This window comes from Oncorhynchus masou, chromosome 23 (genome assembly GCF_036934945.1).
Source record: "Oncorhynchus masou masou isolate Uvic2021 chromosome 23, UVic_Omas_1.1, whole genome shotgun sequence".
NCBI classification, from domain to species: domain Eukaryota; kingdom Metazoa; phylum Chordata; class Actinopteri; order Salmoniformes; family Salmonidae; genus Oncorhynchus; species Oncorhynchus masou.
Genome location: NC_088234.1, coordinates 46,159,330 through 46,182,867, shown reverse-complemented (window position 1 = coordinate 46,182,867; position 23,538 = coordinate 46,159,330). Strand labels below are relative to the sequence as shown.

Here is a 23,538-nt window from a genome sequence, read left to right as displayed (position 1 = left end):
AGTTTGTAATTTAACTGTCATTTAATCGAAAGCATTTTTCACTATCAATGTGTAGATAGAAGATCAGAGATTAGTTGGGATGAATACTTTGCATACAGAGAGGGATCCTAATTATGTGGCCTGTTTTAATCCTTTTCAGTGGCTCTAATTCTTTCAAATTTGTGTTTTAAAAAGAGTATGTTAATAGGGTGGTCACTCATCTCTAATTTCTCATTCAAAAAACGTAATCATAAGGTATTCAATTTAAATCATTTAAGTTATTAAATATGGAAACTGTGTATTGTTTGAAGACAAGAATACACCAAAATGTAACATTTTATCTTTACAGTAGAGCTGCTTGGCATCTTAAAAGTCAAATGGATTTTAATGGCGAGGGTGCATACACTCGTAGGAATTCAAATATGACGTCATGGTTTCACCACTAATTCCATGGAGTTTTTAAACTACGGCGCGCAACATGGTTCAGTGCCCCAATAAATCAGCACAATATACTTTTCCCGATTTTTCAAATTGCCTGCGTCATGGCGTTTAACTTGGATCATGTATACTGGGCTTATGACGATACAAAGAAGAGTAACTGAGAGCAACGTACAATACGGCAAACTTGGTAAACAAGGCATTTGTTGTAAGTGCGTGGGTGCCGCAATCTTTATGACCTCTGCGATTGGAAACTCGACTCTGAATTTTAGCTGTTTGGTTGAGAGGAGTGAATCTCTTTAAATGTCATACTTGATGTTTTTCCACTCTACACTCATGGTCTGTGAACAGCACTCATTGAGTCCATTTCTCTCGACTGCTTTGCTCTGCTCACGAATCAGTACTTAATTTGATTTTTGACCATTAATTGGTGGAGATTAGTGTACAAGGATACGACGATATGAGTCCTATATTAGCCTTAAACAGGATTCTCTGATAACTCACGAGTAACTCCCTCAAGGCTGGAACACAGATCGCCTATGTTGCCAAGGTAAGAGATTTTGAAAACTTCAGTGTTTGGGGATCATCATAAAATTCTCTTTATCGAACATCTGTTTTAATTTTTAACACTCAAATGTATTTTTTTGTCTGCTTCCTCCAGGCCTATTTCGCTCTTTTGCTGACTTGTGTAACTTCTGTTCTTCATTAGGCAGCATCGTCGTCCTCAAGAGCCTCTCCTGAAAAAACGAAGAAGAAAGCTCCCGCCAGTACCCAGCCTCCTGAGACTCCAGCAGACCTGTTTGAACACTATGACGCTGGGAACCACTGGTGCAAAAGCTGCAATGTCACCTGTGGTTCCATGTTCGATTTTTTCACGCACTTGCACAGCAAATCGCACCGAAAGGTTTGTGTACTACTTGTAGAATGTCCCAATAAGACTCCAGCTTCAGCAGTTCCGTGCTCAGGAGTTCTGCTATGGAACCAGTCACATATCATACAGACTACAGAGAACAGCCAAACTATCCTTGCTAAGCCACGCAGTAAACAAACACTGAGCTAGCTACAGTGTTGCTGAATGTAGTCTTATTAATATATTTTGCAAGTGGTCAGGAAGCTGTGCTGTACTTGCGCTCCAGCCATGCTGGTAACTGCAAGATAACCAATTAGATTGCATGGCCAGAACTACTGCTTTATAATACATTATTAGCTAGCATTGTGTGACTGGTTTGGTGATGGTATGATAGATAGCTAGTCGAGTTTACAGTTTAACTTTATATTTAAATTGCTTTCTGATAAACACTCAGATGGACTCATCTCTTTACAGGCCTTGTTAACTATGTAGTCAGCTAGCTAGCTAGCTAGTTAGTTAGCTACCTTCAAAAGGAATGCAGCAGACTCCTGATTATGATGCTGAAAGCCTATTGGCTGTTCTCGGCAAGGATCTCTTGAGCACAGAGCTGAGGGGCTGATCGGCTGGAGCTGTACCCTTCTTGGATATTTGATCATACTCAGTGAATTGAAGAGCTTTTGTTTACTATCATGAGTGCTGTCTCCTGTTCCTGTTTTTTGTCCCCCATCACTGGCCTGATTTCCTTTTACCTTTTCATTTGAACTGTTCAGTCCCTTGTATTTTTGCAGCAGATTGGTTATGCTTTTTTGTTTGCCACTTTGCAGACTCAGGATCCTTACAATCGACCGTGGGCGTCAAGTTCCTCCAACAATGAGAAGAGTAAGATTCACTCTTCAGGAGAGAAAATGACTAAACCTGCTAAAGGTACAAACTTAAATCTTTTATTTTTCCTTTTTTCTAAATATTTATTATGTACTGTTAAATGTTGTTAGCAATCTTTTACTGCCACAGTTTGCAGACACTGAATTCAAAATATGCATAAGAAATAAGCATTGATTTCTAAATGCAATGTAAAGGGGATCCTATTTTGGGCAACCTTTATAGTCCTAGTACCAATGTCGACAGTGGGTATTATAAGTATTCACCTCCTTGGATTGCTTTACATTTTGTACTACACAGTGGAATTGAAATGGATTTGTCAACATTTTGTGAACGATCTTCAAAGAATAACATTTGTCAATGTCCAAATAATTATATATTTTAAATGTATGAAAAGTTAAACTCTAATATACCTTGATTGGATAAGTATTCGCCTTGAGTCAATACATGTTAGAAACATCTTTAGCAGGGATTACAGCTGTCAGTCTTCTTGGGTACGTCTTTATTAAAAGCTTTGCATACCCGGATTGTGCATTATTCGCCAATTTATTCTTTTCAAAATTCTTCAAGCTCTGTTAGTGTTGGGGATCATGGCTGTACCGCAATTTAAGTCTTGCCATACATTTTAAAGCATATTTAAGTCAACTAACTTGGCCTCTCAGGAACATTCACTGTCCTCTTAGTAAGTGACTCCAGTGTAGATTTGGCCTTTTGTTGTAGGTTATTGTCCCGTTGAAAGGTGATTCCTCCCCCAGTGTCTGGTGTAAAGCAGCCTGAAGCAGATTTTCCTCTATGATTTTGCCTGTGCTTAGCACCATCCCATTTATTTTTATCTGGGAAAACTCCCCGTCTTTGCTGATGTCAAGTATACCCATACCATGATGCAGCCATCACCATTCTTGAAAATAACCAGGCCGTTACTCAGTGACGTGTTGGATTTAGCCAAAACATAATGTTTTGCATTTAGGCCAAAAAGTGTATTCCTTTGCTGTGTTTTCTTGCACTATAACTATATAGTGCCTTGTTGCATACATGATGCATGTTTTGGAATACTTTTATTCTGTATATTTATATTGTTCTTTTCACTCTGTCATTTTAGGTCATTATTGTGGAGTCACTACAATGTTGTTGATCCGTCCTCTGTTTTCTCCCATCACAGCCATTGAACTCTCTGTAGCTGTTTTAAAATCACCCGTGGTTTCTTGGTGACATCCCTGAGCAGTTTCCTTCCTGTCCTGCAGCCCAATTCAGGATGATGACTATCTTTGTTGTGTCTGGGTGGTTTAGTACATCATCCACAGTATAATTATTAAAGAGATATTCAAAGTCTGATTTGTTATTATTACCCATCTACCAATCACTGCCCTTTATGAGGCTTTCGAAAAGCTCCCTGGTCTTTGTAGTTAAATCTGTGCTTGAAATTAAATTATTGACTGAGGGAACTTAGATTTTTTTTATATATATATATAATTTGTAAATATTTGTAGAATTTTCTTTCCACTTTGACGTTAAGGAGTATTTTGTCTAGATCAATTACAAAAAAAATCACAATTAAATCTGTTTCATTCCCACTTTGTAATGTCATTTATTTTGAAAAAATCCATGGGGTTGAGTACTTATGATATCCACTATGTATACAAATGTTGATGTTATGTGAATATGTATGCTTACGGAATAGACCTAACTTTTTGTAAAAGTAGATTACTACATTTTTCTTCCATGGAGAGCATAGTAAAGGTACAAATCTGTGATTGTTCCCGGGCCATTAGGTGTTTTTAAAAACGTCTCTTTTTTTCTCTCATAGGATCTGAGTTTTTGGTGCCAGTGAGGGGATATTATTGCCAGCTTTGCGAGGAGTTTTGCGGGGATGCAATTTGCGCTGAAGATCATGCCACGAGTCAACCTCACAATGAGAAATACAAGGTAGGCCATTTCTAGTTGGGAGTAGGGCATTATTTCACCGTGAGGTATATTTCATCTGAAATTCGTCACTCTGGTTTGGACTCCTGGAGCTTTTGTGAAAATTCTACAAAATGTTTTGTAGAATTCTTGAAAATAACTGTTTCAGGGTACGATTTGCAAGACTCACATTTAACATGAGGTTAGCAAGCTAGCTTGTTTACAACGGGTAAAAAGTTCCACGCAACTTGTGCTGCTGCGTCACATTACCTGGTACTCTGGTCCTGAATCTTGGACCTGCTACTCAGGTCCAGGATTAATTTCACCCAAAAAAGCCGATACCGATTAATCGGCCTATTTTTTTATTTTTATTTTTTATATATATGTATTTGTAATAATGACAATTACAACAATAGTGAATTAACACTTTTTAAAAACATTTTAATATAATGCATACAATCAATTTAGTCTCAAATAAACAATGAAACATGTTCAATTTGGTTTAAATAATGCAAAAACACAGTATTGAAGAAGAAAGTAAAAGTGCAATATGTGCCATGTAAAAAAGCTGACGTTTAAGTTCCTTGCTCAGAACATGAGAACATATGAAAACTGGTGGTTCAATATTCCCAGTTCTTCAATATTCCCAGTTAAGAAGTTTTAGGTTTTAGTTATTATAGGAATTATATAACTATTTCATTCTCTACCATTTGTATTTCATATACCTTTTGATTTTTGGAAGTTCTTATAGGCACTATAGTATTGCCAGCCTCATCTCGGAGTTGATAGGCTTGAAGTCATAAACAACGCTGTGCTTCAAGCATTGCGAAGAGCTGCTGGCAAACGCAGGAAAGTGCTGTTTGAAGGAATGCTTACAAGCCTGCTGCTGCCTACCACCACTCAGTCAGACTGCTATATCAAATCATAGACCTAATTATAATATAATAAACACACAGAAATATGAGCCTTAGTTTCCGGATTTTACCAAATTAATGACCTAACATTTCGAAAACAAAACATTTATTCTTTCAGTGAAATACGGAACTGTTCCATATTTTATAGAATGGGCCATAAGTCTAAATATTGCTGTTACATTGCACAACCGTCAATGTTATGTCATAATTATGTAAAATTCTGGCAAATTAATTACGGTCTTTGTTAGGAAGAAATGGTCTTCACACAGTTTGCAACGAGCCAAGCGACCCAAACTGCTGCATATACCCTGACTCTGCTTGCACCGAACGTAAGAGAAGTGACACAATTTCCCTAGTTAATATTCCCTGCTAACATTAATTTATTTTGACTAAATATGCAGGTTTAAAAAATTGATTTTAAGAAAGGCATTGATGTTTATGGTTAGGTACATTGGTGCAACAATGATGGATTTGTTTTTTTTATAAGATAAGTGTAATGCTAGCTAGCAACTTAGCTTGGCTCCTTGATGCACTCGCGTAACAGGTGGTCTGCTTGCAACAGTCTCCTCGTGGATTGCAATGTAATCCCGATTCCCTATTTGATATGAAATATTGAATTCGACCCTAATTAATCGGCCAGGCCATGCCGAACACTACTACTGAATTTATTTATTTGTGCCCACAGTAGTCTTTTATTCTCTGCTTTACTATGATCAAATGGTATCGGAAATATGACTTTAGCCTTACAAACCGCATAGCACATCATTACAGCAGTTGCTTGTATATACCGGTATGTTGGCTAACTAACGTTAGTTGGCTACTAATACATTGAACTTGCTAGTACATTAACTATCTAAAGAACTACCCACGTTTATTGACTTGATTATTTATGTCATTCTTAGCTAAGTGGTATAGTCGTTCACCGTTTGCAGTGGACATTAATGAAGTCATAAGAAGTCTAGCTATTAATTTGTTAGTTATTCTAACAAGCTAGCAAGATGTTGCATAGCAGCATCAACTTCCGGTAGACAGGTGAAGCGTTAGTAAGGGTACTGTTAGTTTACAGTATACTAAAATGAACATGTAGTATATACTCATTAAGTATGTCGTATACAGTATGTTACTATAGGTGTTCAAACACAGCTATAAATGGCAAAATTACACCTAAAATAACAAAATTATATATATATATTTCCTCAAATCTGCAAACCAAGTTTTGTTTGTTCACCTAGCCACGGTCACAAACCGTTAACTTAAGCATTTCCTACCCCACCCCCCCACCCCGCAAAAACGATATTAGCATGTTTAAATATCATGTCCAAGTCATCCCAAAGTCTCCAGATTGTGTTGTCAATGACTTTTATAAGAGAATTTGGACATGACCTTTAAAACATGCTAAATAATATTGGGTACATTGGCTCACAACAGTTTTTGGTTAGAAAATGTTAGTGTTTGATGTCAATGGCTAAGTAAAAAAACTCAAATTGTATATTGCAGTCTCTTTGTCCATAAACTGCTTACAAGGTAAGAAAACAAACATGTTTTTGTATTTTGGGTAGACTGTTCCCTTGAAGTCAAATTTTGGGACAGCTTGTTTACATTTCACTCTAATGACTTGAATATTTCTTTGGTCCTTCTGCCAGAAACGAATGTATGAGTATCCGCTCTACGAACAGAGAAGGAACCTGGATCGTCAAGCTGGACTCACGTTGGAAGTTAGTGACAAAAAGCACTCTGAGCTTAAACGTAAACACGAAGAGGAAGAGTCCAAAAAGAGCAAAGAGAAGGAGGAAGGGAAACCTAAACGCAGCAAAAAGGAGGAGGAGAAGTCCAAACACAAAAGGGAGGATGATGTGGAGAGGGTCAAGTACAGCAAAAATGAGGAAGAAGAGAGGTATTTGTACCGCAAGAGAGAGGAGGAGGAGCGGTACAAACATGGTAAGGAGGGAGGAGAGAGGCCCACGTACAGTAAGAAGGAGGACGACGAGAGATACAAGCATGGCAATGAGGAGGAGCGGTTCAAAAATCGCAGGGAAGAGGAGGAGTGTTTCAAAAATCGCAGGGAAGAGGAAGAGCGGCTCAAAAACTGTAGAGAGGATGAAGACAGGCCTAGGTTTAGCAGGGTAGAGGAGAGACCCAAGTTTAATTGGAGGGATAATGAGCAGGAGGAAGAGGAAGACCGGTCCAGATATGGGAAGTGGAAAGAGCCCAATCCCAAATGTAGCAAGAAAGAGGAGAGGTATAGATCAGAGAGGGAGGAAGGGAAACCTAAGAATGAAAAGGAGGAAAGACGATCCAGAAAAGAGAAGGGTGGGTGTCAAAGGGAGGAGACGTCAGGATCTAGAAAGCAGTCCGAGCCTGAGAAACCCAGTGACCCTCCCAAAGTGTTCTGTGGTCCTAATCCAGCATTGAGAGCAAAGCTGCGCAAGAAAAGTGAGGAAACCGCCAAAGTCGAGCCAAAGACTCCATCTGCCTTCGGTAAGTTCAGCTGGAAAAAAAAACTAGAAAATGAGCTTGCGAAGGAGGCCGAGAGAGTGGCTGTTGAGTTCCTGAAGGAGGATGAGGAGGTTGAAGAGGATGACGACCCAGATGCATTTTCAAAGTCTTTGGCCGCAGCCAAGAGCATTGCTATCAAACTGTCAGGGAAGACGGTCATCTCCCCAACTAGCGCATGGGTACCCTTCAACTCTGGGAAAATACGGCCAAACCTTCCTGCTCCTTCCACGGTCCTGAGAAAACCCTCTGGACTTGGGCCCTGGGTATATGCTAAACCGGCCCCTCTCAACACCTTTCTCTCTATCAGACCACCCGGTGACGGTGACAGTGACGTGACCCCTCTGCCTGTCATACAGAACCAGCCTAAAAATGACCCAGTACTGGCAGCAGACATAATTTCCAAAGCTTTCTGTGGTGAGGAAGTGGATTTGAAGAAGTCAGCAGAGGGCACTGGGAAGCCAGGTCCCACTTCACCAGACGAAAAGAAAGCTTCCACAGCAGAGTCTTTTAGTCAAGCCTCCACATCTACTCCTTCAGCAGTGATGCCCGAGTTCAAGACTCCCCTGCCTCCCCTGACCATGATGACCATGAAGTTTGATGTATCTGCACCAGGAGTCCCTGAGAGTGAGCAGAATGTCCCTGTGATGGTCACACCCCCTCCTTTCATGCAGAGACCCCCAAGTGAGGTGATGAACAAATCAGAAAAACCAAAGTCTAATCTAGCTGCCGCAAAAGCCCAAGATTTATTTGACATATTCTATAGCAGCATTACCACAGCCAGTACCACATCCATCACCAGCACAGCCATTAAAGCAGTTGTAGACTCCAAAGGTGAAACAAATTACTCAAAGAACAGCGAAGCCTTGGCGACTACGGCCTCACAAATGGAGCAAACCCAACCCGAGCTAGCAGCTCTTGAGAACAGTAACACCATTGAAACTGAAACTCAGGAGCAAGAGACTGAGAGTGGGTTTGACCCACAGGCCACTAAAGCAGTCGTAGAGTCCAAAGCTGCCCTGAATGACTCAAATAACAGCGAAGCCTTGGAAGCTACGGGCCCACAAACAGAGCAAACCCAACCCGAGCTCCCAGATCTTGACAACCGTAATGCGGTTGAAACCAACACTCAGGAGTCAATGGAGACTGAGAGTGGGTTTGACCCGCAGGCCACTAAAGCAGTGGCAGAGTCCAAAGCTGCCCTGAATGACTCAAATAACAGTGAAGCCTTGGAAGCTACGGCCCCACAAACAGAGCAAACCCAATCAGAGTTCACAGCTCTTGACAACAGTAACACCATTGAAACCAACACTCAGGAGTCAATGGAGACTGAGAGTGGGTCTGACCCGCAGCCCAAGGAAGAGACTCCTGAGGATGCCCCCGTACAACTGGATAACCCATCAGATTCTCTTGGTATCTCAACAGAGACCCTGGATCTCCCAACAGAAGTGCTGGGCTTAGACCTCTTTGATTTTAATCTTGAGTAACAGACTCCACTAGACAGCAGGTTGTTGGAAATGTGTGTTTTTAGGTAGTTGATGGGATTAGACGGGAACAAGTAGTAACCCACACAAATACTGCTGATTCAGAAACTAAGCCCTGTTAACTTGATGGCCCTAGCAGGCTGCTCGAATTTGAATGGAGTGAAACTTCCACGAAAAGACTTGACCTTCATATTAAGTGATGAATCTTCAGAACTTTAGAAGCTTGTTCTGCAAGCCTTTTGTCTTGAGAATTTTACTTCGTTCAGCAAAACCTTTCTTTACTTCTTAAAAGGTAATGTACTGTACCATGCTTATTGATTACTATGGTTTTTGGTATATCCACAGACTCTTAAGAAATGTGTTCTTTTCTCTTTAAATGATTGAAAGGTATTTTAATACAGGAACAAGAACTCACGTTTAAGAAGAAAACAGAATTTGGTAAGGTAGTGCAGCATGGACCAAAAGATATCCGAACATGGCTTTCTTTGACAATTACACCATGTAATATCTGTCACTCTTTACAGCACCCTCCAGAAAAGAAGATGTGGATATAGATACTCATGAATTTAACCTTGGAATTGTTGATCTTTTAAAAAAAACACATTTGTTCACTGACTTTACTATGCTCAATGTTATTCTGTGTTAGTGTAAATTTAAAAAAAAAAAATGGTTGTCCTTTATCTGTTGTTGCTAAAGTAGAGTTCAAATAAATTTCAGTGACCACAACATTTTCTCTGTTATTTCTCAGACTTTGTAATCAGACATTGGAAACATAAACCATCATTATGGTATGCCCAGGGTTGGGTAGGTTACTTTCTAAATGTAATCCCTTAGTTACTAGTTTCCTGTCCCAAATCGTAATCAGTAATGTAACGATTACATTCGGTTACTTTTAGATTACTTTCCCCTTAAGAGGCAATAGAAGAAGACAAAAATGTATGCTACCAATTGAATGACATCTATTGAAGCATCAATCAATGTTCAAGTTTACATGGTTGGCAATATATGGATGTCAAATTTTTCTTTATGGGTTGGTTATGTAGGCTTCTTCTAACCCATCGCTTTCTACTACATATAATAAATCATCTTAACGTTAAAAGCCAAAATCTATCAGAACTTCTGGCATTCCAATAAATGTTATAACCCTTGATCTTAAAGAACAGGACTTGGAAATATGGATGTATAGATTAGCCAAATTGTTTTACCTGAGCATAACCTCAAAACGAAGGACTTATTAGCAAGCCCGACTCTGTTTATGATTTTGTTGTCATGGAGGACTGATTGGGCTCATTGATTCGAGTTGAAAGATAAATGCTGCGCTCATGGAATGGCATACTTTGAGCACTACTGAAAGTGCTATTTACATTTGAAAAGTGAATGTCATGCTACATTTGCTAAAGGCCTGTTTGCCTGTTTGTTGGTGGCACTAAACAGCTGCATATTATCAAGATATCAAAGGGCAAATCAACAGATGAAACAATAAAATGGTTTCCCTGCCTCTTTTGGTAAAAAGCTGAGTGATGGGCCTGGAGAAATGTAACCACTCTCAGATAAATAGACAGCTATGGATGCAGGGACTGACCATCCATGATGTAATATTTTTTAACCATGTTATGCTATACAGTATTTGTTTACATTCACAATGTTTACACACATTGGAGTAAAACAAGCTTATATTTTGGGTTCCCATGGAGTGTGACAGTTGAACTTAATTCATGAGTCATTTTTAAGTTATATTCTTCAAGAATCAAAGTGTGTGTATATGTATATATGTGTGTGTGTATATGTAGCAACTACAGATAGACTTACAGGGGCAGTCAAAAGTGTGCAAATTTGAGCGTGTGTCGATTAGATTTATGGATTTATTTGTTGACAGCATGCATTAGATTGGGCAATAAAAGCCCCTCTTTTATTCCATAGGCTGGGATCCGCACTTCGGAGCTGTTTCAAGAGCACAATTTTCACTGGCTGTCACCTGGTTTCAAAAACAATGATTTGATAGACAACTTAAACTTCTTGAATTCAACCATTATTAGGTTCAAATACACATTTAGATTTGTGAACAGCCATCCACAACAACCACAATCCGTAAGGCGAAAATAGCTAAATGAGAGTAGCAGTGTGATTCACAATCACATCAATGCGCTACAAGTAGATATCAATAATAACTGATATCCGTATCGCCGTAGACTACACCACTGCTGTTACCCTTACCAAGCGTTTATTCAAGTTGGATAATCTTTGGATAACGACAGCAGTCGCACTATTGGAAGACATAGCTTGGACTGTAGCCAACAAAAGCCTATTCCCGCGTTCCATTAAACATATTTGGTTTGTCATCATAGATGGTCAGACTCGTTTAGGTGGAACGGATTTAAATGTGTGCCTTTTTTCAATGCTGGTTTGAATGTCATTGAGAAAACAAGTGTCAAAGATTTATTTTAGCTAACATACTTTCTGAATGTAAAAGTAATCATCTAGTTTTTCAAAAGTAACTGTACTCCGATTACAATATTGTTTTGCTGGTAACGGATTACAGTTACCGTTTTTGTAATCCCTTACCTGTAAAAATCAGATTTTGTAATCCCTTACATGTAAGGGATTACAAAATTATGTGTAATCCGTTACTCCCCAACCCGGGTATGCCCATTGCAGTCGAAAGGAATTCTTAAGGAAAAACCTCAGTGGCAGCAATTCAGAAAGGAACAGAACAATGTTATTATATGTATTTATGTATGTACATAGGTGTTCTTTCTAATTGTGTGGATGACAATGTTTTTGTCACTTACCTGTGTATGAGTAGTATGGCAAAGCTGAGGGCAGCATGAATAAGGCATTTGGCTCATAGTTATTACTTTAATAATTAATTATAGAATTCTGAAAGCAATTGATTGGACTTGAGATCAAAAGGTATGGCAAAGACCATATCTGAAGTTTCTGCATATTGTTATGTTCAACAATGCCTGCTGGGAGATCAGTCTTCTCTTCAGAAAAAGGTAAGGCCACTCTAAACAATTAAGATTTGATTTTCCTGTGAATGTTCAGTGAAATGTGGATCGAATAAGGCAACACAATCTATACATGAGGGGAATTTATGTACTTGTCACGTATGTTAAACCAGGGACAGTCTGTCATAGGATATTGCTGTTCTCTGTCTCATAACAGTCATTACTCTTGTCACTGAATAATTATTCAGCTGTACTGAAATGCTCATTTCTATTCATGTATTTCACTGACTATGGTTAATACTCTATCGCCACTGGTACCATATCAGTGAATTATTGCTCACTGTAAGATCTTTGGAGCATGGCCTAAACTGTTTGTTTTTTCTACTATGTATGTGTTTAAAACCTTGCTCAACCAATGTCATTTCATTTTCCAAATAAATTATCTTGAAGGGAAGCTCATTGTCCATATTGATAATGAAAAAAGGGTGCAGATCATTGCCAATAACATGCTTACCAACGTGTTTTTATAAATGTGTTTAGGCATGCATACACATAGATGGGATTCCTCTTTAGCCCCTAAGAAGGTTATGGATCATGTCCAGCAGGTGGTGCTGGTAAAGTGCATTGACAATCCAATATGAGGCCACAGCCTTTTGCCAGTAGATATTTTGTCACGTAAAAGTGCATTGTAAGTGGTCATATAAACTGTGCTATAGTTTTGTAGGTTGTACAGTTCGCCAGAGTTCTGAAACGTTGTTTTGGAGGCATATTTCCAGTGGTGCGCTGCACAAATTACCAAATTCATGTCAAACTTTTCACTTTACAGTATGGGGTTACTTTGGAAAACCCCAAATCTTCCTATAGATCAAATATTGTTTAGAATAAAGGTATTGGATAATCATATCTTTAATTTTCTATTTCAGAACACATTTTTTTTTTAGATTATGAACAAACTAGTGTGGATCATTTTGTAGCGTACGTGCCAAAAGTTGAATGTAAGGGCTGCATCTCCATTATACTGTAATGTACTGTTAACTATTTAGCTAGTCATCCTATTGCTATATTTCTGAACAATGTTTTCGATTAACTCACGATTACGTCCTAATTATGTTGATAGGTTATTGGTTATGTCCCTATGTTATAAGCCTAGGGAGGGATTCATTCTTGAATTGTTGCTTGGTAATACGTACATTTCAGCAACTCCACCATACTGTATTGTTTTTACCTTCACCTTAGATTGGATCACTAGTTAGCACAACCACAGTCATAATTATGGCTACATCCCGCACATTTCTACACTTTCTATTTTAAAAATTAGATTTGAACCTAACTTTAACCACAATGCTAACCTTATTCCTAGCCCTAAACTTAAACTCAGACTAAAAAATATAATTTGACTTTGTGGCTGTGCTATCTAGTATTCTAGTGGAAACCGCTAGACCGGGAGTGCAATACGCCCATCCTATAACCACCCAATGTAATAATTACAGTGGCCCGTCACTAGGCAGTATAATGTGTGACTGGCCAATGGTCTTTTTCTTGGCCTAGAAGGGCGCAGGGAGCTGAAGGTAACCGAGTGGCAGCGATCGAGTCCCGGCGAAGTCTGTCGCGGAGTCACCGTGAAAAACACCAACAGCCACAAAATGCCGAATAAAACTAAAAAGGAAAAGGTAACGTAATGATCGCAACATAATGGTAACAATTAAAATATTGTTGCTAAATGTTCAGAGGAAGTGGGCCGTATCTCGTGATGTATTCTAATTCGCTAACTAGATTTTGTATTATTATCGTAAGGCCTAGCAGAGCAGATAATTTTTCAGACCGTGCAAATACCATCAGTAGCCAACAAGATATACAAATGTAATCTTATCAAATGGTTTACATTACCCTGAATATTACATTCTTAGAAAATTGACGTAATGGATGTGATACCGATACACTAACCTAGGCCTACAGTAACAATACGTTTTAACTTGAAATAATTGATATTCTCAAATCATTTTTTGCGTAAAAGAATGTTTCGTTTTAGTAATGGCATATTGTCGTATGTTTCTCCGAATGTGTTGTCAGAATATGAACTGCGAACATGCATTAGTGTCAGCTAGGCTGATCTCTGATAGTAAGTTGACAGCTATTCTTGCATGCATTTGGTTAGACTACATTCATTACATAAACACAAGATTATCATCAAGTTGATAGCTACAAGTTCAATGTCTCGTTCTTCCTAAGAGAATGCACCCGTCTTGTTATAATATGTCAGATCGCTTGCTACAATGTTTCAATATCGGCTTGTGCTTAGTCGTTGTCTGAGCGGTCAGTAATTTCCGTTTTTTCCCACTTAAAGGGTATTTCAAGTCTAGTTCCATACAGTCTGTCTTACAAATGCAGCAGTCTTGGACACAAGAATGCATTCTTACTGTTTTTGATGGTAAAGCAAGGCCATTGTAGCTACCTAGGGTGGAACTACCGCATATGGGGCCCCAGGTCACCTACCCCGGTACCTATCTCCCCTATTCGACACATTTTGTCATGAAGCTGAGACAATTTTGCAGTTTTAATGCAAATTTCCTGCAATTCAAAACATTTTGCGAATGCTTATGACATGTTCATTTGCTTTCTGTGGGTCCCCGACCTCCAGAAGGGCCTCCGACCTTCTTTTGGTTGGGGGCATATGCCCTGCGTGCCCATTCGGCAATACCACAGAAATGAAATCCCTGTGCATTGTGCACTCCAAAGACCAGAGGATGTGAGTTGTGTATGGTCCCATATCAATTGTGTTCTTCTTTATGTATACAGTAAGATAACTATTGTTGTCATTCACAGGAGCCAACCAAATCTGCCAAAAGTAGCACTAAAAACAGTAATGCCACTAGTGGGAAAGACACAGGAACTGAAAATGCAGATGAGGTAAGATATTATTTGATTAACATGACAGATCCAGATGGTTATTCGACAGTATTTATTTTTTCATTTTTAGCCTGCAGTTTATTTCTGAAGATGAATTGATCAAAGATTTGTGTATGTCTGTTAAATCTATAATTTGAGTTTAATTTGACTTGTCTAGTTATATAAATCAAAATATAATAATAAATGGTCTGTTGAATCAGGGGCCTATGTATGCCCCCATGTAATTCTATTTGACCCGGTATTTCCTGTTTCTTAATCTAGTTCTGTTGCTCGTTTCCAATGTTACATAGATAGTAATGCATCAGTGCCAATACTTGTTCCTCGCCCTGCTTAGGCCAACATTACAGAGAGAAGCTAAACATAATGTCAGGCCTTTGCATAATGACACGTATGGCTTATGTCTGTTCAGCCATATATGCCTGCTGGTTGAGTTCACAGCAGCTCCTTGGGAACATTGTTATGGGGAACATTGTTACTTTAACATTATGATGCTTGAGATAGATCCAGACTCCAGCCATTTTATCAGGAAGGGAGTGGCTGTCCTCTGTGTACAGACCTCTCTGTATGCAGCTGAGCTCTCTGCATAGACCACCATAGAGGCAGTACATTCTCCATAGTTTACTGCCCAGTAAAATATCCTCCTGTCAAAGTAGAAGTTAAACCTGCCTATTTTACATTTTAGTTTTTGACAAATCTAAATTAACATTCTTTAATCAGAACTCTAGTTTTGTTTTGGTTAGCCAACAAGCTCTCTGAGATGGAAAAACAGTGTCGGTTCAGATAGCTCAGAATATGATTGATCTGGCTGTTTATGTCTGATTTGGTATGGCTAGATAAATACAATCATGAATCTTTGTAGATGACAAACACTGACCTCTTTGCCTCAAAGTGTTTCAAATGGCCTTCCACTCAGTATGCAACAGATCATTGTTGTGACTGCTAGGCAGGTTTCTAGGATATAGTGCCCACAGATTACTCCAAGATAGCAATGTAGGCACATGCATTATGGCTACCTGGATCCTCACAGAAACAAATGTAGCTCTTCTTACAGTTTTAAATAGATATATTACTTTGATCTTGCAGTGTTTGTTTTTTTATCATTATTTTTCAGTGAAGCACTAACACACCTCATTTAACTAATCAACTACCTGACTCAACTAATCCAGGGCTTAGTGATTAGTTGATAAGTTGAATCATGTGTCTTAGTCCTCGGTCAGAAGGTAAATGTGTGCACAAGTGGGTCCCCAGGCACATGGTTGAAAAACACTGATGTACAGTATAAGCCAATACTGTACGTGTTGCATCACCATGTCCTGCAACTGTACACCTCATTAACATTGGTTCAACACTGGATACCCTGCATTAGTCACTGAGTGTGGCTTGTTAACCTCTCGCGTAATATTTAGCCTGCGTACCTTAACAAACGATAGTGTTTGCGCTCTCAAAACATCCCACAGTCCAGAGATTGGTATTGGTGACAGGAAACGCAGGGCGCTTAGGGTTTGACGTTGCGTAGGGTGAAAGGCTATTGATTGGGTCTATTTTGAGACCAGCTCAGTCATGCAAACCGGCCATCTCTGCCATGCCTTTGGGCAAGCCCCCGACATGTGTCTGATGGGAATATGGGAATGGTCCATAACATACACCATCACCACCCAGGTTTTCAAAAACATGCCCAGGTGTGTCAATGCACTGCATGCAGACTATGCACTGTCAAACATACATGAAATCATAAAGGTTGGGACAACAGTTTAGAAAACAACCTTTCTTCATCTCTTTTTCTTCTGGATCACTGATCGTGATAGGTGAAAACCATAGTAGAAACGTATCCAGTCACTCCACCTGTCAAAAGGTCATACCGGAAGGGGTGGTGGGGGGGGGGGGGGGGTCTGATAAATCAGACTTAATTTCAGGCCAATATATAACATGTATTGCTCAGTTTGAAGGGTATTTTACACTATCTGAGGATGAGCAATAAGGACTCCCCTTTGACGGTCGTGTTGTTGTTCACTTTTGGATTGATCCGTTCCCGTGCCCTCGTAAGAAAGGGGAAGCCGTTTCAGCAGCTAATCAATCCTACAGATCCTCTTACTGTACTTCAATGAGAGTGCTGCAGTTACTCAACCTGCAACTTTTTACAGTACTTATTTCCCTTTTACCCAGATATTTTACCCAGACTTTTTAGTTGGACCTTTTGAATAAGAGTATCATTTGATACTGCTATTGAGACATGAGACCATGCGTTTTTTATTAAACTTAATTTCAACAGTATACTTCAGTGATTTCATTGAATGAAATACATTTTTAACATAGGAGCCAAGTACATTGGAATCCCTCCTGTACTCAATTACACTAGAAATACCCCTGTAAGCATATCTGCCTGTAATAGCAGAGGGTAGAGAGGGGTTAGTGCCCAAAACAGGATGGAGAACGGGCCTTTAGGGGACAGCGGCCTTACACGTGATTTGTAAAGCCAGCAGGGGTGTGTATTCATGGATGCCAAGAGAAAACAAACAAAAAAGAATACATTTTGTCTCTCTATTTCAACATTTTCCTTAAATTCTGAAGAGGCTGAATTTGGCCTGGTTCGATTCCAGGCTGTATCACAACCGGGCGTGATTGGGAGTCCCATAGGGCGGCGCACAATTGGCCCAGCGTCGTCCGGGTTAGGATTTGGCCGGGGTAGGCCATCATTGTAAATAAGATTTTTTTTTCTTAACTGACTTTCCAAGTTAAATAAAGGTTACATTTATCTCATCGGAGAACGCATCTGAGTGAGCGAAACAGCCCCCCTCTGTCTCTGTATGTGTAGGCCATCTATCTGATGCAAACTGGTCATAAAGAGTATGACATCGTTGCAGCCTGTAGCATTGAATTTAAGGGAAGCAAGTGAGCATTTAGCCTCCCTTAATAAAAAAAGTGTCAAATAATAGCCAATCGGCATTGGGCTAAACTGATTGAGCTCAACTGTGAATGGTCCTAGCGCACCACAAATGAAGTGTCAAGGGAAGCCAGTTTGATGTCACTCCTATCAAATTGCATTAAGAGCGTACAGTTGAAGTCGGAAGTTTACATACACTTAGGTGGAGTCATTAAAACTTATTTTTCAACCCCTCCACAAATTTCTTGTTAACAAACGGTAGTTTTGGCAAGTCTGTTAGGACATCTACTTTGTGCATGACACAAGTCATTTTTCCAACTATTGTTTACAGACAGATTATTTCACTTATAATTCACTGTATCACAATTCCAGTGGGTCAGAAGTTTACATACAATAACTTGACTGTGCCTTTAAACAGCTTAAACAATTCCAGAAAATGATGTCATGGCTTTAGAAGCTTCTGATAGGCTAATTGACATAATTAGAGTCAATTGGAGGTGTACCTGTGGATGTATTTCAAGGCCTACCTTCATTTTCCCATGCTTGACATCATGGGAAAATCAAAAGAAACCAGCCAAGACCTCAGAAAAAAAATTGTAGACTTCCACAAGTCTGGTTCATCCTTGGGAGCAATTTGCAAACGCCTGAAGGTACCACGTTTATCTATACAAACAATAGTACGCAAGTATAAACACCATGGGACCACGCAGCCGTCATACCGTTCAGGAAGGAGACCTGTTCTGTCTCCTAGAGATAAACGTATCTGGTGCGAAAAGTGCAAATCAATCCCAAAACAACAGCAAAAGACCTTGTGAAGATGCTGGAGGAAACAGTTACAAAAGTATCTATATCCACTGTAAAACAAGTCCTATATCGACCTAACCTGAAAGGCAGCTCAGCAAGGAAGAAGCCACTGCTCCAAAACCGCCATAAAAAAGCTAGCCGACGGTTTGCAACTGCACATGGGGACAAAGATCATACTTTTTGGAGAAATGTCCTCTGGTCTGATGAAACAAAAATAGAACTGTTTGGCCGTAATGACCATCATTATGTTTGGAGGAAAAAGGGGGATGCTTGCAAGCTGAAGAACACCATCCCAACTGTGAAGCACGCAGTTGGCAGCATCATGTTGTGGGGGTGCTTTGCTGTTGGAGGGACTGGTGCACTTCACAAAATAGATGACATAATGAGAAAGTAAAATGATGTGGATATATTGAAGCAACATCTCAAGACATCAGTCAGGAAGTTAAAGCTTGGTCGCAAATGCGTCTTCCAAATGGACAATGACCCCAAGCATACTTCCAAAGTTGTGGCAAAATGGCTTAAACAAAGTCAAGATATTGGGGTGGCCATCACAAAGCACTGACCTCAATCCTATAGAAAATGTGTGGGCAGAACTGAATAAGTGTGTGTGAGCAAGGAGGCCTACAAACCTGACTCAGTTACACATGCTCTGTCAGGAGGAATGGGACAAAATTCACCCAACTTATTGTGGGAAGCTTGTGGAAGGCTACCCAAAACGTTTGACCCAAGTTAAACTATTTAAAGGCAATGCTACCAAATACTAATTGAGTGTATGTAGACTTCTGACCCACTGGGAACGTGATGAAAAAATAAAGGCTGAAATAAATCATTCTCTCTGCTATTATTCTGATATTTCACATTCTTAAAATAAAGTGGTGATCCTAACACCTCAGACAGGGAATTTTTACTATGATTAAATGTCAGGAATTGTGAAAAACAGAGTTTAAATGTATTTGGCTAAGGTGTTTGTAAACTTCCGACTTCAACTATAAGTCATTGACAGAAACAACTTGTTGCATCTTGTTGTGGTGGTGTTCTCCAGTGGCTAGCTAGCTGAAATTGTCCTTTTCCTAAATTAGCCATGGATGGAAATAGGGATTTGGACTGGTTTTACTTAACTCTCTGTCTTGGCCAGTGATTGTAACAGAGATTCTGATCCAACCATTAATTCGTACATTGCCATTGTGGATGGAAGTTCAATATGTAGCTTGATATAGAAGGCTGATGTTAACTAGCTAACGCTGCCCACTAAAGGAAGTTAGGCTAGCAAGCAAGCATTTTAGCCAGGTTGCCTAGGACAACAAAAAATAAAAGTGTGTACTGTATGACAGAGTGATATACCTTTTCATCAACATGAAAGAGAGGAGGATGGCATTGGTGTTTGGTCTACAAGTAGGGTGAGTCAACATGTGTTTTATACAAGCAAGCACACACATACGCACACCCACAGAAATCAGAACCGTAGACAGCCACGCGATATTGAGCTTACGTTGATTTAACTAAATTGTTTTTGGTATCTTTTAGTTGTCACTATTAGACTAAGGATCTGTGATTTGATGATGTTGAAATGGTGCTAGAACAGTGGAAGCAGCTCCTGTTTTCTTTCTGACTTGCGGTATCTCTCCGTGGTTCTAAATCAACAGCTGTTGAGTGGTCTGAAAATGTCAGAAACATTAACTTACTTGACCATGCTGTAGGTCATGTAACTGTTTGTTACCTGCAATATTCTTTGCAGACTTCACTGGACAGAGGTTGCTCTCTGGTTTTGTGATGAAATAAAGGTGTGGTTGAATTTACACTGCCACTGTGCCTTCTTATTGTCTCGGCCTTCGGAAAGTATTCAGACCTTGACTTTTTCCACATTTTGTTACTTTACAGCCTTATTCTAAATGGATAAAACAAACTAAAAAATCCTTAGCAATCTACACACAATGCCTCATAATGCCAAAGTGAAAACTGTTGTTTCTTTTAAATTTTTGCAAATTTAAAAAAATGTAAAACAGAAATATCTTATTTACTTAAATAGTCAGATCCTTTGCTATGAGACTTTAAATTGAGCTCAGGTGCATCCTGTTTCCATTGATCATCCTTGAGATGTTTCTACAATTTGATTGGAGTCCACCTGTGGTAAATTCAGTTGATTGGACGTAATTTGGAAAGGCACACATCTGTCTCTATAAGGTCACAAACCAAGCCATGAGGTTGAAGGAATTGTCCGTAGAGCTCCTAGACAGGATTGTGTCGAGGCGCAGGTCCGGGGAAGGGTACCAAAACATTTCTGCAGCATTGAAGGTCCCCAAGAACTCAGTGGCTACCATCATTCTTAAATGGAAAAAGTTTGGAACCACCAAGACTCTAAATGTCCTTGAGTGGCCCAACCAGAGCCTGGACTTAAACCTGATCGAATATTGTTGGAAAGACCTGAAAATAGCTGTGCAGCAACACTCCTCATCCAACCTGACGAAGCTTGAGAGTATCTGCAGAGACGAATGGGAGAAATTCCCCAAATACAGGTGTGCCAAGCTTGTAGCATCATACCCAAGAAGACTCTAGGCTGTTAACGCTGCCAAAGGTGCTTCAACAAAGTACTGAGTTAAGGGCCTTAATTCTTATGTAAATGTAATATTTCAGTTTTTTATAAATTAGCAAAAATGTCAAACCTGTTTTTGCTTTGTCATTATGGGGTATTGTTTATGGAAATTGATTAGAAAAAAAAAAATTGAATCAATTTTAAAATAAGGATGTAACCTAACAAAATACGTAAAAAGTCAAAGGTCTGAGTATTTTCCGAAGGCACTGTATCATGGTCGCGAGGCATATGAACAAACAGGTTATAGAGCAAGCAAAGGAATTATTACAACACGGGTTGTAATTTTTTTTTTTCTGGCTTCCCCAGCGATTTTACCCCATGCACCGCTACTGAAAGCAAAGAGAGGGTAACTATGTAATACCCCAGAAAATACAGTTTAACCTCAACTGAACTGTTTCAGTATTACAAAGGAGTAGTTGACATTACTGCTGAATGGAGAGCAGTGTTACTCATGCATACTTGAGTCCAAACTAAGTACAAAGATGTGATTGTCCACTCTGGACCTTAGTCAGTCAGTGTGGACTGCATGAGAGCAGTACATTATTCAGTCAACCTATTTACAAGAGCAGCTGCATATCCAATGACAAGCTTGTTCAAGAACATGGATTTGCAAATAGTTTTTTTTAGGTTAGCATAGAACTACAATTCCCAAGAGGCATTGTAGAGGGAACATAATAGTGACGTGAAAACCTAAATCCTTTCTTCTGGTCTGTGATTACACATATGTAAGTTCATTACAATCCTTGAGGAGGACATCAATTTTGTCAGTGGAGTTCAATGCTCTTGAGGTTTGTGATGAACTTCTCTGCATGTAATAATGGACGTCATGAAAGGATTACAAATTAGATTTCACAGAATCAGGACATCACTGACAATACTACTCTATTCCCTCTAGTCTATAATGTCCCAGACGGAAGCTTTAGAGAAAAAATACAATTGGACATGGAATTATAGTGTTTGTAGTGTTTGACAGAATAAAACCCCTCTCATTCTCAACAACATGACCAGTGCTATGTTCAGGAGTCATCTCTCTGTGTGCTCCCTTTAAAACTCCAGGATAATGGTGGCACTAGACCAAGCCAATCAGTGTTTCTGTGGAGTCATTTACTGCTCTCTGCATGGTGACTGTAGTATGGGTTAGCAACTAGTGAGAAACAATGTATACCAGATTGAATGGGTTTTTGTCTACTAAGATTGATTTACTGTGAAAGTACATGTCGATCCCAAGAAATAGCAGTGATGTTTTCGGGAATGCAAATTGTATTCTTCTCAAATAGAAAACTCTGTCAAGGCTTCAGGAGGACAGATATCAACATGTAAATGCAATACATTCAGTTCGAATAAAACATCCATCTTGCAATCTATTTTCAGTGGTTCCAACTTTTCCAAGCCTCACGGAACATCAAGCTCATTGTGATTTTTTTTTTGTGTGTGTGCTGTCCACAGGCGCAGCAGCAGCAAACTGCCAGCAAGCGTCCCAGCAACAGCACCCCACCACCCACTCAGCTCAACAAGATCAAATACTCTGGCGGTCCCCAGATCGTCAAGAAGGAGCGTCGCCAGAGTTCGTCACGATTCAACCTCGCCAAGAACAGAGAGCTGCAGAAGCTTCCTGCCCTCAAAGGTATCACCAGCTAACCCACAAGATTCTCTGGTTGCATCCTGATTCTCCACCTTTCTCCTCAAGTGTGCTGTTCCTTTCACACATTTAAAAGCATTGGCTGGCGGAGGTTTCCACTCTTTGAAATTCATGATGGAAAGTGTGCAAGTGCAAACTTGGGGAGAAAGGTGGAGAATTGGGACACAACCACTGTCCTATTCATAGATATCCTTTATGCTACCCTCGCTCCAGCCAGATCTTAAATGGGGGCTGAACGGACTGATTTGGCCTCAGTTTCAGTCATCCTCATTAAGAAATGCGACTGAGAATGACATTTGTGTCTTGGAGGTATGCTTTGATGTGGGTGTCTCGTGTGTTTGCATGTGGGAAGCGTTTGTACATTCACTCTGCCAAAACAGTACACAGTTAGTCACTCAACCTTTTAGATAACTTCAAACAGTCTAACGGGTATTGTGTCTGGAAGTAGCCTAGACTAGCTAGGAAAATAGTCAACTTCTTTCGGCAATTAGCTTCAGCCGGCCAGTGTGCAACCGTGGCAAAATTGGTTTGACTTTGGATAGCATCTATGCGGGGCTAGTAAGGAACCCTCAATAAATGACACAATGTAAATGGGACCATATACACTTATATACACAAAACATTAGGAACACCTTTCTAATATTGAGTTGCACCCCTCAGTACAAGCTCAATTTGTCAGGGCATGGACTCCACAAGGTTTCGACCGTGTTCCACAGGGATGCTGGCCAATGTTGACTCCAATGTTTCTCACAGATGTGTCAAGTTGGCTGGATGTCCTTTGGGTGGTGGACCATTCTTGATACACACGGGAAACTGTTGAGCATGAAAAACCC

The 23,538-nt window shown here is 39.7% G+C and overlaps 2 protein-coding genes across 6 annotated transcripts in view; both read left to right on the top strand.

Moving 5' to 3' along the window:
• LOC135510913 (zinc finger protein 318-like) overlaps positions 1–12,338 on the top strand; it is a 29,781-nt gene extending 17,443 nt beyond the window's left edge. Inside the window, exons 7-12 of one of the 4 annotated variants that reach the window (XR_010451180.1) lie at positions 1,127–1,321; positions 2,092–2,191; positions 3,951–4,069; positions 6,603–9,228; positions 9,338–9,374; positions 9,461–12,338. Coding sequence is in view for 1 of the 4 variants with exons in the window: in XM_064932238.1 (XP_064788310.1) it covers positions 1,127–1,321; positions 2,092–2,191; positions 3,951–4,069; positions 6,603–8,939 (2,751 nt within the window). In the remaining 3 variants the exon portion in view is untranslated. Of the gene's footprint in view, positions 1–1,126; positions 1,322–2,091; positions 2,192–3,950; positions 4,070–6,602 lie in introns of all 4 variants that reach the window. The other 3 variants (XR_010451178.1, XR_010451179.1, XM_064932238.1) reach the window with 3 other exon arrangements.
• A 1,026-nt stretch (positions 12,339–13,364) lies between these two features.
• ppp2r5d (protein phosphatase 2, regulatory subunit B', delta) overlaps positions 13,365–23,538 on the top strand; it is a 45,189-nt gene continuing 35,015 nt past the window's right edge. For both annotated transcript variants that reach the window (XM_064932234.1, XM_064932233.1), the window contains exons 1-3: positions 13,365–13,554; positions 14,708–14,791; positions 22,513–22,690. In XM_064932234.1, the coding sequence (XP_064788306.1) occupies positions 13,528–13,554; positions 14,708–14,791; positions 22,513–22,690 (289 nt within the window). In that variant the 5' untranslated portion in view covers positions 13,365–13,527. The remainder of the gene's footprint in view (positions 13,555–14,707; positions 14,792–22,512; positions 22,691–23,538) is intronic.